Source organism: Acyrthosiphon pisum, chromosome A1 (genome assembly GCF_005508785.2).
Source record: "Acyrthosiphon pisum isolate AL4f chromosome A1, pea_aphid_22Mar2018_4r6ur, whole genome shotgun sequence".
NCBI classification, from domain to species: domain Eukaryota; kingdom Metazoa; phylum Arthropoda; class Insecta; order Hemiptera; family Aphididae; genus Acyrthosiphon; species Acyrthosiphon pisum.
In genome coordinates, this window is record NC_042494.1 from 66,394,522 (window position 1) to 66,407,862 (window position 13,341).

Consider the following 13,341-nt stretch of genomic DNA (forward strand, 5'->3'; position numbering starts at 1 on the left):
GTGGCGATCGGAGAGATACGACTTAATAATAGCGAAGTATGTAGGATGAACAAACTTTTTTAATTTATAAAAGAGGCCATCATGCCATACCCTATCAAAGGCCTGAGAGATATCCAGAAATGCGCTTGTACAGTATAGTTTTTTTCTCTATTGAGTATGAAATGGCGTCCACAACTCTGTGAACCTGTTGAACAGTAGAGGAGCGAAAACCGAATTGTGAATCAGGAAGGATGAATTTTTCAGTAATACATGGGAGGATACGTTTTAATATAAGTTTCTACAGAATTTAAGAGAAAAAAGGGAGTAAACTTATAGGTCGAAAGTGTGAAATAGAAAATAATTTGTGAACTTTCAGGATTTGTATGAAAACAGTATCTATAGTGAAATTTTAATAATAGTAGCTCGAGGAAAGTGAGAACAATATTTTTCATTGTTGCATTTTAATAGTAATATTAGCCCTCTCAAATCTCAACAACAGTACCAGATTTTCACCCACTCCACCATAAAAGAAATTCTTGAAAATTGCTGTTCAGATATTATATTATTAAGGGTCCCGGTGCCAGTTTTTCAAATTTTCCACAATTCTATAAAATTTAATAATTCAATTTTATATTTTAGTTGCTACCTCAATTATAAGACTTCTCCACTAATCTACTACCCGATAACTATTTAGGGGTGGTTGATAGGGTGTATTTTATCGAAAAAAATTACTTTACGGGAATAACTCTCAAGCTTTATAGAATTGTCGGATTTCGATAATTTTTGTTTTTGTTAGAAAGAGGAAAATTTTTTACAGGTCGGATTGAACTTCGATTTTTGATTACAATGCTAAAAACAAAAAAGAATTAAGAATTAAAAACATGTAAAAATTTCTAAAATTCAAAAGTTTATTATAGAACTCGTAAATAGAATATTGTAAATCAAAGTTCACTGCGCCCTGTAAGAAATTTTCCTCTTTCTAACAAAAAAAAAATTATCAAAATCTGATCACTCTACGAGGCGTGAGAGTTTTTCCTGTAAGGCATGTTTTGGAGCAAAAAAACAGGTCGCGCGCAGGCCCCTTAGAGATAATATATTAGGAAAATATTTGAATAAAAATGTTTAAGATTTTTTCGACGACGACTCGATTACTATTGTTAATAATATAATTTATTGATCTCTAGTGGCTACCACTTAAATACTTTATTATGTTATACGTGGGTGCCCAGTGGGCGCTACTAAATTGTTGGTAAATAATTGACGAAAAAAAAATCATTATGCGATATCAATGCCGTTTAGATTGCTTAGAAGCTATATTATGATATAAGCTCACGATATATGTTTGTGTATAATATTACATAGACTCAACGACAACACGCGCGCACACGATTTGGAAAGCGTATTATCGTAATGTCGATTGCTATCCATATTAAATTTTCCTCGCAGACTTGTGTGTGTATTTGCTCTACTAAAAGGACGAGGCTAATCAAAAGCCCTCGGTATTAGTCACGCGCCCGCGCTAAACCGAGGAAACTATTTCGGAAAAAAAGAAAATATTTTAGAAAAACCGAACGACCGCGATGACGACGAACGATAATAATAATAATAATAATATATCGCAGTTATATGACTACACTATTTTACGACGTCTGTCATTATCGCAGGGGGCTTTTAATCGACGCTGTATTATAGAGGATTCGCGAGGGCGCGCAATTAGGGTAATTGCTTCGGGTGGTCTGGATATGCGCGACGAGTTTTTGAGGGAAAAAAAGCGGGGCAAGCGACCGAGGTTCCGTAATCCGCGTACAGCACACATTATTATTATTGTTATTGTTATTATTATTTTTGTCATTGTTAGACCGCTGATCCGTGAATATATAATATTATCCGTTTAGTCGTTTTAAATACGTCCAAAACCTACGTCTTGCGTGTACAGCGATATCATCATAATAATTATTTAACAAAATTCCAGTTTGCTTTACAAATTCACATCACGACATATATTTTACATTATTTTATTTTATTATATTACAATTCAGGCCGAGGCCCAGAATCATATTGTGAAAATATACATCTGACATTTACTAATATCTTAGTAATGAATAGAGGAAGAGTAAATAACAGTGTGGTAATAATAGACGCGGTTAGAAAATGGTTTACAGATAAATAGAGGTGCAGGGGATTCATAAGCAATACGCATAAGGTGATAGGGAGGGGAGCTTAGTACATAATTCGAAGAGGAAAAAAATTTAATAAAAAAGTGAAGAGTGTTGTTTCCAGAAAGACGAAGCGTAACTTTAAGATTAATTTGTTGAAGGAGCATATAGGACACAGTCGCGGTCGCATAGGTTAGATAAAAGCTTACTAATAAGTGATGTATTATTATAATTATTGTGTGTGAATTCTATATACTAAATTTTCCTGTATATACATCGTAGTTTTAAATGTTCTTGTACATGTATGTATTCTTAATTGTATTATGTAGGTAGCATACATTTTTAATATTATTTAAATGTCAAAGTTTCATACAAACGAATGCTTATTATGAGGGCATATATTTATATTTTAGCATAACATATTATATAAATTTTGACAATTTTGTATTTATAATTATAAATGAATTCTTTAATATGTAGTTTGGGCTTTAGGGGGTAGCTTTGGGAGAAATTATAATCTAGGTATCAATCAGAATTATTAGACGTAGGTAATTAGAACACCGATGATGCTGTAGTCGACAAAAAGAAAGACATTTTAATAACTTTAAAAATATTGAGTAACACTCCCACGAATTTACCCCAATGTACCAATCGCTCAAAGTCAGATTGGTGGAGACGAGCATCTTTTTAATTACAAATATGCTTAAAATGTGTTGTGTTTTCAGCAAATATAAAGAGGAAGACTTATATTCAAAATACTTTCAATACAATAATAAATAACAAGTAATATTTTTCTACGTGTTATTGTGTATTTGTGCTAATAGTTATAATATGCACTCTACGATAATCAAGTCTATCGCTTTAAGGGTATAACATTTTCTGTTGTTCTTATTTATTTTTGCACCCTTACAACTACTGTCAGCGTTTAACAGGAGGCTATAATATCTTTTGATTTTTAAATGAGCACCTTTACATTATGTGTTTATAATTTTATAACCTGAATAAACGTCGAATTTCCTGAGCTTTTGATTTATAAGCATATTTTTAATTTAGTAATAAGAGTATAATTGAAGTGGCGAGGTGCACATAGCAAAACGAGTGTACTCCGCACGTCCAAACTCTAAATACTTATTAATAAAAAAAAAAAAGAAACGGATCGTTCAGTATCCGATAATATTATATATTATAAAGTAGTAAGGATATAGGTATACATCAACGTTTTTTGAAAAGTAAGTCTTTTTTTAAAATTATGGATGAAATTTAAAACTCAAAAGTCGATAGTGATTCGGCAATAAACTTGACGGTGAAATCCGAGATACTTATATAATATAACAGAATACAAAGTGAAATCTCTAGATCGCTTAAATTTTTTTCCACTATTAGGATGTGTTCTCTATAATATAAAGATGTCTGTTGGGGTAATTTTCACCGTATAAAATATTGAAATCGAATGTATCTTGTACATTTTTCGACGAATAAATTCCAAAAATCCGATGTTTTTTGAAACAATAAGAAGTAATAACGAGTGTCAGCCGTCAAAATAAGTCGGTTTCGTCTTACATCCCCGAGGGTGTATACATATATAGGCTAAAACTACCTCCCGCACACGAAAATAAGAAAAATAGCATTTTTCACCGAAAAAATCTGTCGGGCAACACGACACTTCATCCGACCCCTTTTCCTTGACTAATACTCGTTATCTCGGGATTTCGGATGCGCTTGCGTTATTAAATATATATATTGCGTATGACGAGTTTTCAGTTTCCGTGCCGACAGCTCTTCGCCCCACTCTAACGACGACGTACTTTTTTTAGATACGAACACGACAGAGGACGTCACACTCGTAGATTGTTGCGTCAAAAATTGATTTGAAACGTATTTAAAGACTCATAATAGAAATATATGATGGTATTAGATATATATATAATATTTATAGGCATTTGCATATCACGTGTACTGCACACAGTGCGGTTTATTTTTCGCTCTTCGTAATAGATAACTATACGGTCTACGGAGTGATCTATTTAACGTAGGACACAACTAAATTTATAAAACCCTAATGATTTTCAAAATATTACCTACTTTTACACAATTTTTGTGGTTATAACCAAGGGTATGGATATAAAAACAAAAATTCTTGAAAAATAGTTATATCTCTTACAATTTTTTTCGTAATCATTCTTTAGGTGTTTACTTTTTGAATGACAGCATACATTTATAATTAGTTACATATTCCAAAATAGAATATTTTTCGGAGTATTTCGATCTGAAAAACTCTAATTTTGAACGAGTAGTTTTTTAGTTATAAATTTTAAGTACCTATTTGAAATGTTGACTACTGGAGTAGTCAACCAAAATGTTGCCGTCTACTCCTCTACTACTGCACTCCACTCACCTTAACTTCAAATGCTCATAAATTACTTGTCCAAAATTGATTTTATGTATTGAAGTACACCAACCAATATTCAGTTTTGAAATAATTTATGCATAAAAAGGCATGTTATCATAAGAAAAAAAAAATCATAAACGTTTACAATTTTTGAAACAGTGATTATCTTGCGTTAAATGGATCACTCGGTATATTGATCTAGTATAGTATAGTACTATAGTCACATTGTATGTAACGTTAAACCATTTTCATTTTTACTTTCGAAATTTACCCGAAATAACGTCCGTCTTTACACCCCATCACCATTCGTGGTATTTCGCAGTCAGCTGTCAACCGATTGTCACGGAAAACGTCGCGAGGATTATTGTTATCACGTTTTTCCTCTCGGTTTGACTCACCCGGCGGTTGTCTCCGTGGTCGTGGCACTTACGAAAAACGACAAACGCTTATTATACAATTATTATTACATTGTACACGCAAGTACGCAACACGCATAATATTATTATTAAAATTCATCACGATCGTCAGTCTCATTAGTCGTCAAATAATAATTAGTAGCCGCCGCGTTTCTCGTCCTCGCCCACGCCGTATTGCTATAATAATAAAATATTATTACCTAACGTCATGCTCACCGTTTCTCACGCGCCATTATGTCCGCCTGATCGATTTATAAGTATTAGCATTGGTTATAAATATCAAGGTAATATTTATAATCAATGGTATTAGGTACACATTGATCGGATGTTAAATTATTCTAACAACTGTTTCGATCAAGTGTTTTAGCATAAACGGTCAACGTATTTTCCACATATTATTTTACGCTCCGATGTTTGTCGACATTTCATCGTTGTAACGTATTTTCAGTAAGAAAAATATAAAAAATTATTAAAAGTTGAAGAAAAGTCAAATACTATATATACAAGGTTTGGATATAATATTAAAAAAAATAAAATGCTGAAGTGCTCTCAATCACATAATATTTTTGTTCAGATAAATATTAGATGAGGGTTAAGTACAATATCAGATGACGATTGACGGCTATATACTTGTATATTGACGGCTATAATATATGTGTTTGTTTTTCTGAAGCTATACTAAGTGTAATCTGATCAAGTTCGTTCTATTTGTTTAACATTGTTATTTATATATAAGCCCCCAAATTACATTTTACGTAATTGGCTATTTTCCAATTGCGTTATTTATCTGTTTTCTATGTATAATATCGATTTTTAATATAATAATACTATGTAAGTTTGGATATATTATAAAATGTAATATATCAATATCAAATAGCAAAACACTGGGTAAGTTGTATGTTTTCATCCCATTTCTATAGGTACTGAAAGATTTTCGACGAATGGGTATTGGGTATTGAGCTTGAAATATTACTGCAAATTACAATAATATTGCGATGATTGACCATTTGCATTACAATTGTAGTATGGTATGCAATTTTCAGCTAACGTCACACATATTATTATTAAAAATGGAATGGGTCATATAATATTAACATCTTACATTTTATACAGCAGAGTCAACGACCTGTTTTTCCGTCTAAATGTCAACTGTAAACTGTATTGAGCGAGGATGAACTATCACGATAAAATGTCACTCGGCGTAGTTGGCGAATAGAAAAAAAAATATCAAATAAATTCTCGGCAAAAAAGGCATAGAAAACAAACATTTTTATATACAGAAATGGAGAACGGACGTGAAGAATTCCGGAAGATCGTAACTTGGCTTTTACGTATTGTCGTTGTTATTCCTTTACATTTTTAAATAGTTGAACTTACACTTAAATTAATACTATCTAATCTAACTATACCTTCAATATATTTTTTTTATTATATATTCAACTATTCAATTATTCAAGTTCTTGTATAATTAGAACGATCTCTGCTGAAGAATTTGCATGTTCGTGTACATAAATTAAATTAATTTAACGATTCTTTGAATTTTGTGAGTTAACGTTTTAATAGGAAATAACAAGATGATGACTAACAAATTCGATAAATGTATTATGCTCCATAATATAATATATATACAGTGTTATTTACCTCACTCCCGTTAGTCCCATTATTACGTTTAAATAAGGCATTTATTAAAATTCTGATTTTTGAAATTCTTAAATATATTTAAAGACTGTATTTTCTGTATAATATATTGCTATAATTACGTATTATCGTAGTAGACTTATAAAAAAAATGAAAGAACACTATTGAGAGATATTTTATATTCTATAATTTATAAGGTACCTATACAATTCCTCGACGAATAAACGATGAGAATACACCTATTATCCGTCGAATTACTCGAATTGAATAATTAAATGAAATTGGTGACATTTCGAAAAACGTTCGAGTTAAAACTCACGAAATTATCGTACTCTGCAATCTGAATGTACAGGAAGTTCAGCAAATCGTTTCTCAATGCACAATATATTTAAATAATTTTTAAATTAAATAATTTTTTTTTTTTAAATGTAATCTTAGTCATGGGCTTGCAATGAGCGGCTTTGGTGAAAAAAAAATAGCGCACACAAAGGGCTATTGTTTAAAACTGCAGTGGTCGACTTTGTTGGCAAGAGTGTTATTATTTTTTTTTTGTTTTTGACTATACTACTGCGCGACGACGTCGTCGAGGACATGGTGAAACTCTGGTCGGAAGTCACGGCAGCTGTAATGAGGGGGGCAATGGCAGCGGGTTAGAGGTGGTGGTGGTGGGGTGGAGGTGGCGGCGATGATTCGGTAAGGCGTGAAAAAGTTTTATGCAGAAAACGCGCAGTGAACTACACAAGTGGAAAAACAATTTTCGCAGTTTAACAACGGCCTTTGGATGATGTGGGCGCGGCGTGTAAAACGCACAGGATATTGTAGTATTTTCCTTGTTTTTAATTTCAGTTTTTGTGCGTCTTTTCGATTTTTGGTCGGGTGGTTTTGTACGAAAAAAAACCCGTAGTAACGGAAAACTCAAAACGACTACTTTGCCTGTACACGCGTGTAGCGGTAAAATAGAAAGCCAAAAACCTTCCGGCGAAAAAATCGTTTCATTAATACCGCGGTGCAGGATCACGCGACAAACACTGCGAAAACCTTTCGTTATTATTTGCGATCAAGCGTGTATTTGTCAATATCAAACGTTTAAGCACTACACGTGTGAAATAAATTTATATATACCTACATGGGGTACAACCCTTATATAGGGTGAACCTTTTAAGACCTTCATGATTCCAGGGAACCCTAACGTTTTTGAAAATATTATTTTTACATAATTTGAAGTATTTACAAATCAACATTTCTGGAAAAAATATTACTTTTTACTTCTTTTCTTATCGTCATCAAGTTTTCTATTCTATTGAATGGCAACATATTATAATAGGTATTTTAATTTCATATTCTGAAGGAGAATATTATAGAGGTCTATAAAAATCAAATTTCTGACAATTAGTTAAGATGAGTGTAGTTGTGGACCAAGATTTGAGAGGACCTACCCCAGTAGTACTATTCCATTTCGCTGATCTAAACTTCAAATACTTTTAGCTCAACAAATACTCTATCAAAATTCGATTTTTATATTATATTGAAGTTTTCCAAAATTCATGTTGTCGCTAAAAAAGTTAAAAAAAAAAACGATAACGATTACAATTATTAACGCGTTCTGGAAATATTCTAAATATCTATATTTTTGCATTTAATTCACTTCAATCTTTTAAACGTCTCGTGCTTCCTATATAGTCCTCCTTTACTTTAAAATGTTGTTATTTACTATTTATTATTAATATAATTATTCAATTTGTATTCCGTTACTATTAATTATTTATTATTCTAACCATTATTTTATTTTGATTATTCAAGTTGTATTCTATCACTATGAATTATTTATTATTCTAACCATTACTTTATTTTGATTCTATTTTTATACTACTGCTTTACTTTGTTGATTGTTATAATAATTACCTACTGTTTTGTACATTGGACTCGAACCGTTGAAATAAATAACGATGATAAAAAATAGTAACAATAAATATTTTAAAAATGTTATAGTTTCAGTAATAATGGGTGTCTTACATAAAATATAGTTGTATAGATCATCCGGACATCCGGTACATCGTTATCGTCGTATAATATTATTGTGTATACTCATTACTCACATTGCACGACGTACGCTCCTAGCTCGGACATCAGTTCTTGGGTGACGGGTACGCGTCCTTGCAATATGTCCTGTTTGAGCTGCAGGAAAAACTGATACCTGCAACACGTCATTCGAAATAAATAAATGTATTATTGTATACAATAAATCATTATCGGCCACAAGTGTAAAAACTGCTCTACAGAGCACGAGGTTATCAAATTGATCGTCCTCGCACTGTGCTGTAACACATCGCGTGTCTATAGTTCGTATACACACACGATAATATAATATAAGATTATACAGTAAACACTAGTTATGTCAAATCTCTAGGGGAACAGAAAAAAGTTCGAGATATCGAGTCTTATGGTGTAATGTATAGTTTCGAGGGAATTTAAAGGGATTTCAATTTAGTTCAAGACATTGACGTTCGACATAACGCGAATTTACTGTACTATATACCTACATAATATTATATTATTATAATTATTATTTTGAATATTTATCGGATTTCAAACTATCAAAGTGTGTTTTTACAACCCTCGGTCTTGTGCGATCGACGCTTCCGACATGTACGTCAATCGGAGTCAATAAATGGGAGAATGATTTACAGTGTTCGTACCACTCACAAAATAATATAACAGTTTCAGCAGTGAAATGAAAAAAGATAAAACTTATATAATTTTATTATACAAGCCAATTCAAGCCTTAATAGCGTCTTATGGTTAACCCAGCCCGCCTCCTGCCTTACAACATATTATATTATACGAGTTGCCTAGAATACTATATAATTACTTGAAATTCGACAAATTACAGTTATCGTTTAATATGGTCTAAAAAATACTATAATCATATAATAAAACACGCGTAACGGTCGCGATCCAATATTTTTATCATACCTATAATCGTTAGGATTTTCCCAATCATCAACTGCCTACGTAGACAAAAAAGTAATGATACTTACAAACGCGCGCAGAATATATTATTATTTTTACTATAGTCATTATAATATATTAGTTATAGTATACCTACCTAGTATTACTAATATTTCATTTTACGCAATCATGCGCATTATGTATATATATATATTATAAATAATAATATCATATTGTATTATTAATCATCTGCACACACGATATTATCGCTACATTATTCATCAAATGGTCAATATTGTGTATTATAATAATATAGGTAGGTACAAACGAAAAAGAATGTCGCCTTTCTGAGATACCCTCATATACAGAGTGATTCACGCCAAACATGCTAAGTGATCACCCTATTTTTTACCGTTAATAATATAAAATTAGATTTTTGGAATTTTAAAATAGATATAGGTACTTCAAGATATATATTGAAAATGCTCATACCACTTAAGAAGTGTCCCGTGGAAATACATGCTTCTTTTTTCAAATGAGAACCTCTTTTTCTACTGTAAATTATTTAGCGGATAATGTTTATGTACATTTTTCTTAATAAACATTTTAATAACTAAAAAACGACTCGTTCGAATTTTGAATTTGGTACATCTATACTTACATATTGAAAAAATACCCTTAAATAGTGTACAGTGAAAAGGAGGTTCGCTAATTTTTGTTCAAATTTGAGGGTGAACAGAAGTTTGTATCGCCACAGAACTCTCCAAGAGTGGGCAGCACGCTTGGCGAATCACCCTGTATACTTCCACAATATAAAATTATTGCACATTTAAACATAGGTAGGTGCATAATATAACACATGCGCGATTCCGACAACGCGGACTACGACAGCGTTTTTCTACGCTAATATATATGTATGATAATTTTATTTCACGTGCACACACAACAAAAATAATAATAATAATATATGTTCAGCACACATAACTCTGGTACATTATATACATAATATTATAATACCTATGGAGTTGCGTTGGGTACCTACATGATAATAATATTATACGTACGCGAACGGGCGTTCGTGCGATAGAGTGCTACGGGCTATGCCGCACGACTCGGTCATTATAACCGGAGATCGATGTCGTGTTGTACGGCAAATAAACTGTAATAATTACCATCCGCGTCGAATACACGCGTGTATCGGACGCATAATAATATTATTTTAAACGCGTCGCGAGCACCAACTATCTATAAATATTATATTATTATAATAGTATGGACGGGGTATGACGCGAGCAATCGTCTGGGAAAAAACAAATTACCGGTCTCCGCGGGGCGCGAACTCGATTATATTCGATTCTATTAGTTTTAGGGCATATAATAATAATAAGTAATAACGATTGTGTGTGTGTGTGTGTGTTTTGTTGTTTTTTTGTTTTATCGTCGAGGGCGATTTGTATAACGCGAACGGAGGGCGGAGGACCCAAAAATCCCACGCTACCGAATTTCACAAGTTCACACACACAAACACACCTCATCGATTAACTGCACGACACGACGACGTATATAGTTGCGTTTAAAATTAAATTTTACTACAATAAACGGAACACACGGAGATCTCCACCCGCAGTAGCAACGGTCAGGTATAACGTGATATTCTATATTATAATTAGGACTCGGAAGTTTTGTAGGATCTAAAAGAGACAAAATAATATTAAAATAATATGCGAATAAAAATGTCTAATATATGCAATTATTTTTATAAAAAATTTCAAAAAAATACATACATTTATATAAATTATTATGTATTTATTAATAGAAAAAAATACAACTGCTACCATTTCCAGGTCCTACTTATTACAATGTTTTATCGTTGTCCACAAATAATTACACACACACGCTTTATATACAGCACTCAGGTGGACCAAAAACATCGATTCTGTGGTATGTAAGATACGCACCGCAGTGGACATCTTGTTCATTTTTGCGGGGAGGGTTTTCAGTCGACACGATTTTGCCTATCGTCGATCATCGATGCCATCTACGATAGGCAGTTTGACGATATTTTAATATAGATAATGCAATACCCACCCATGTTATACACCGTCTGACGTTGGAAGGAAGCGATGTAGAGACATACGGGATGATTCATTTAACGTAGAACACTCATTCTTCTAAAAGAACACCAACGTTTTGAAAATATTTATTATACATGGTTTTAGGTCATTAAAAAAACAATATTTTTGATGTGTTCTTTTTTTTATCGGTTGAAAGAAAACATTAATTTTAATTTTATATTCCAAAATATTAATCGGAGTATTTATATCGAACTATAAAAATAAAATTTTGAACAACTTGTTCATTATAGTTATAAGCATTTAAAGTTTCGATGAGCGGAATAGTGCACCAACAATTTTCGGAAACCATCCTATGTAACACTCAACTCAGTTCATCTTAACTTTAAATACCTACTTATTAGTATAACTCATAAACTAGTAGTCAAAATGCGATATTTATGTATCGAAGTAGTTATTCCGAAAAATTAAAAATGACAACAATAAGAAAATAATAAAAAATATTTTATTTAAAAGTTCTTTTTTGACGTCTTAAGATTATATGAAAAAAAAATATTTTCAATAACATTATAATTGTTTTAAATAAAGAGTGTCATTTGTTAATGGATCACCCGGTAGAGTCTCCTAGAAAAAGTTTTCTATTTGCGTGTATTATATTATTATGATGTACTAAACGCATATTATCACACGGTCTATACCACACATAATATAATAATAATATACACTTATGTACACACGCGTTTGATATTTACTCAAAAAACTTTAAACATTAAACACCACACTGCTATATACGTGGTAGGTATTATATAATATTATATTATAGTTTCTCGGTTTGCAAATTACGGTCGGCACAGCTATTAAAAAAACATATATATCTAATATATTGTATTACTATGATATACGCGTTTCTGCGGCGTTTTTACGAGTAACGACCAAAGTTTTATTCATTTTTTTGTTATTATTATTATTATTATTATTATTATTATTATTATTATTATTATTATTATTATTATTATTATTATTATTATTATTATTATTATTATCATCATCGTTGTCGTCGCCGCCGCCGCGGACATAAAGCTTTTAATTTCTCTGTTATTACGCGTGCAGCGTAACCGATTTCTATAAAACCAGTGCAGATGTCACCTGCCTGTGCCATCGTTTTTAATTAAGAACGACACGCAATATATTATTGTAAAATTCGCAAAAATATATATATACGCTTTCGCAGTAGGTAGGTATATACCTGCGTAATTTCGCCATTATACGCTGAAGTGTCAATAATGTATATGTACACAATATATATATATATATATATATATATATGCACCTACTGTTTTAATGACAAAAGAATGCCCTATTCTTGTTGTTTGTCAACTTGTGTTAATATGCGCCTTTTTATATATCATAAATATTTTATTATACAAACGTACACGTGCTAAAACAGCTATTTATCATTCAAAAAGTCTCGCACAAAACCCGATGCGTCTTATTGTAATCTCACGTGTTATATATAATGCGTATATTATTATTTTTTTTTTAAAAACATTGAGAGCGAAATATCGCATTTGAAAATGAAAATTTTTTTACTACTACGATGAGTGATAGGTATATAAAAAATACACAGATGGTATACATACATGCCGAACCGTTCATTTAACTCTAATATTCCGTATCACCGAATGCAGTGATTTTTCGATTATAGATCATAGAAATTGTGAACATTTTAAAATGTTGTAAAA

General features: G+C 31.7%; 1 protein-coding gene across 2 annotated transcripts in view; it reads right to left on the reverse strand.

Annotated features, from left to right (window-relative positions):
* Window positions 1–13,341, reverse strand: part of LOC100163621 (band 4.1-like protein 4) — a 171,967-nt gene that overhangs the window by 56,893 nt on the left and 101,733 nt on the right. For both annotated transcript variants that reach the window (XM_008182275.3, XM_001952827.5), the window contains exon 6: window positions 8,675–8,772. In XM_008182275.3, the coding sequence (XP_008180497.1) occupies window positions 8,675–8,772 (98 nt within the window). The remainder of the gene's footprint in view (window positions 1–8,674; window positions 8,773–13,341) is intronic.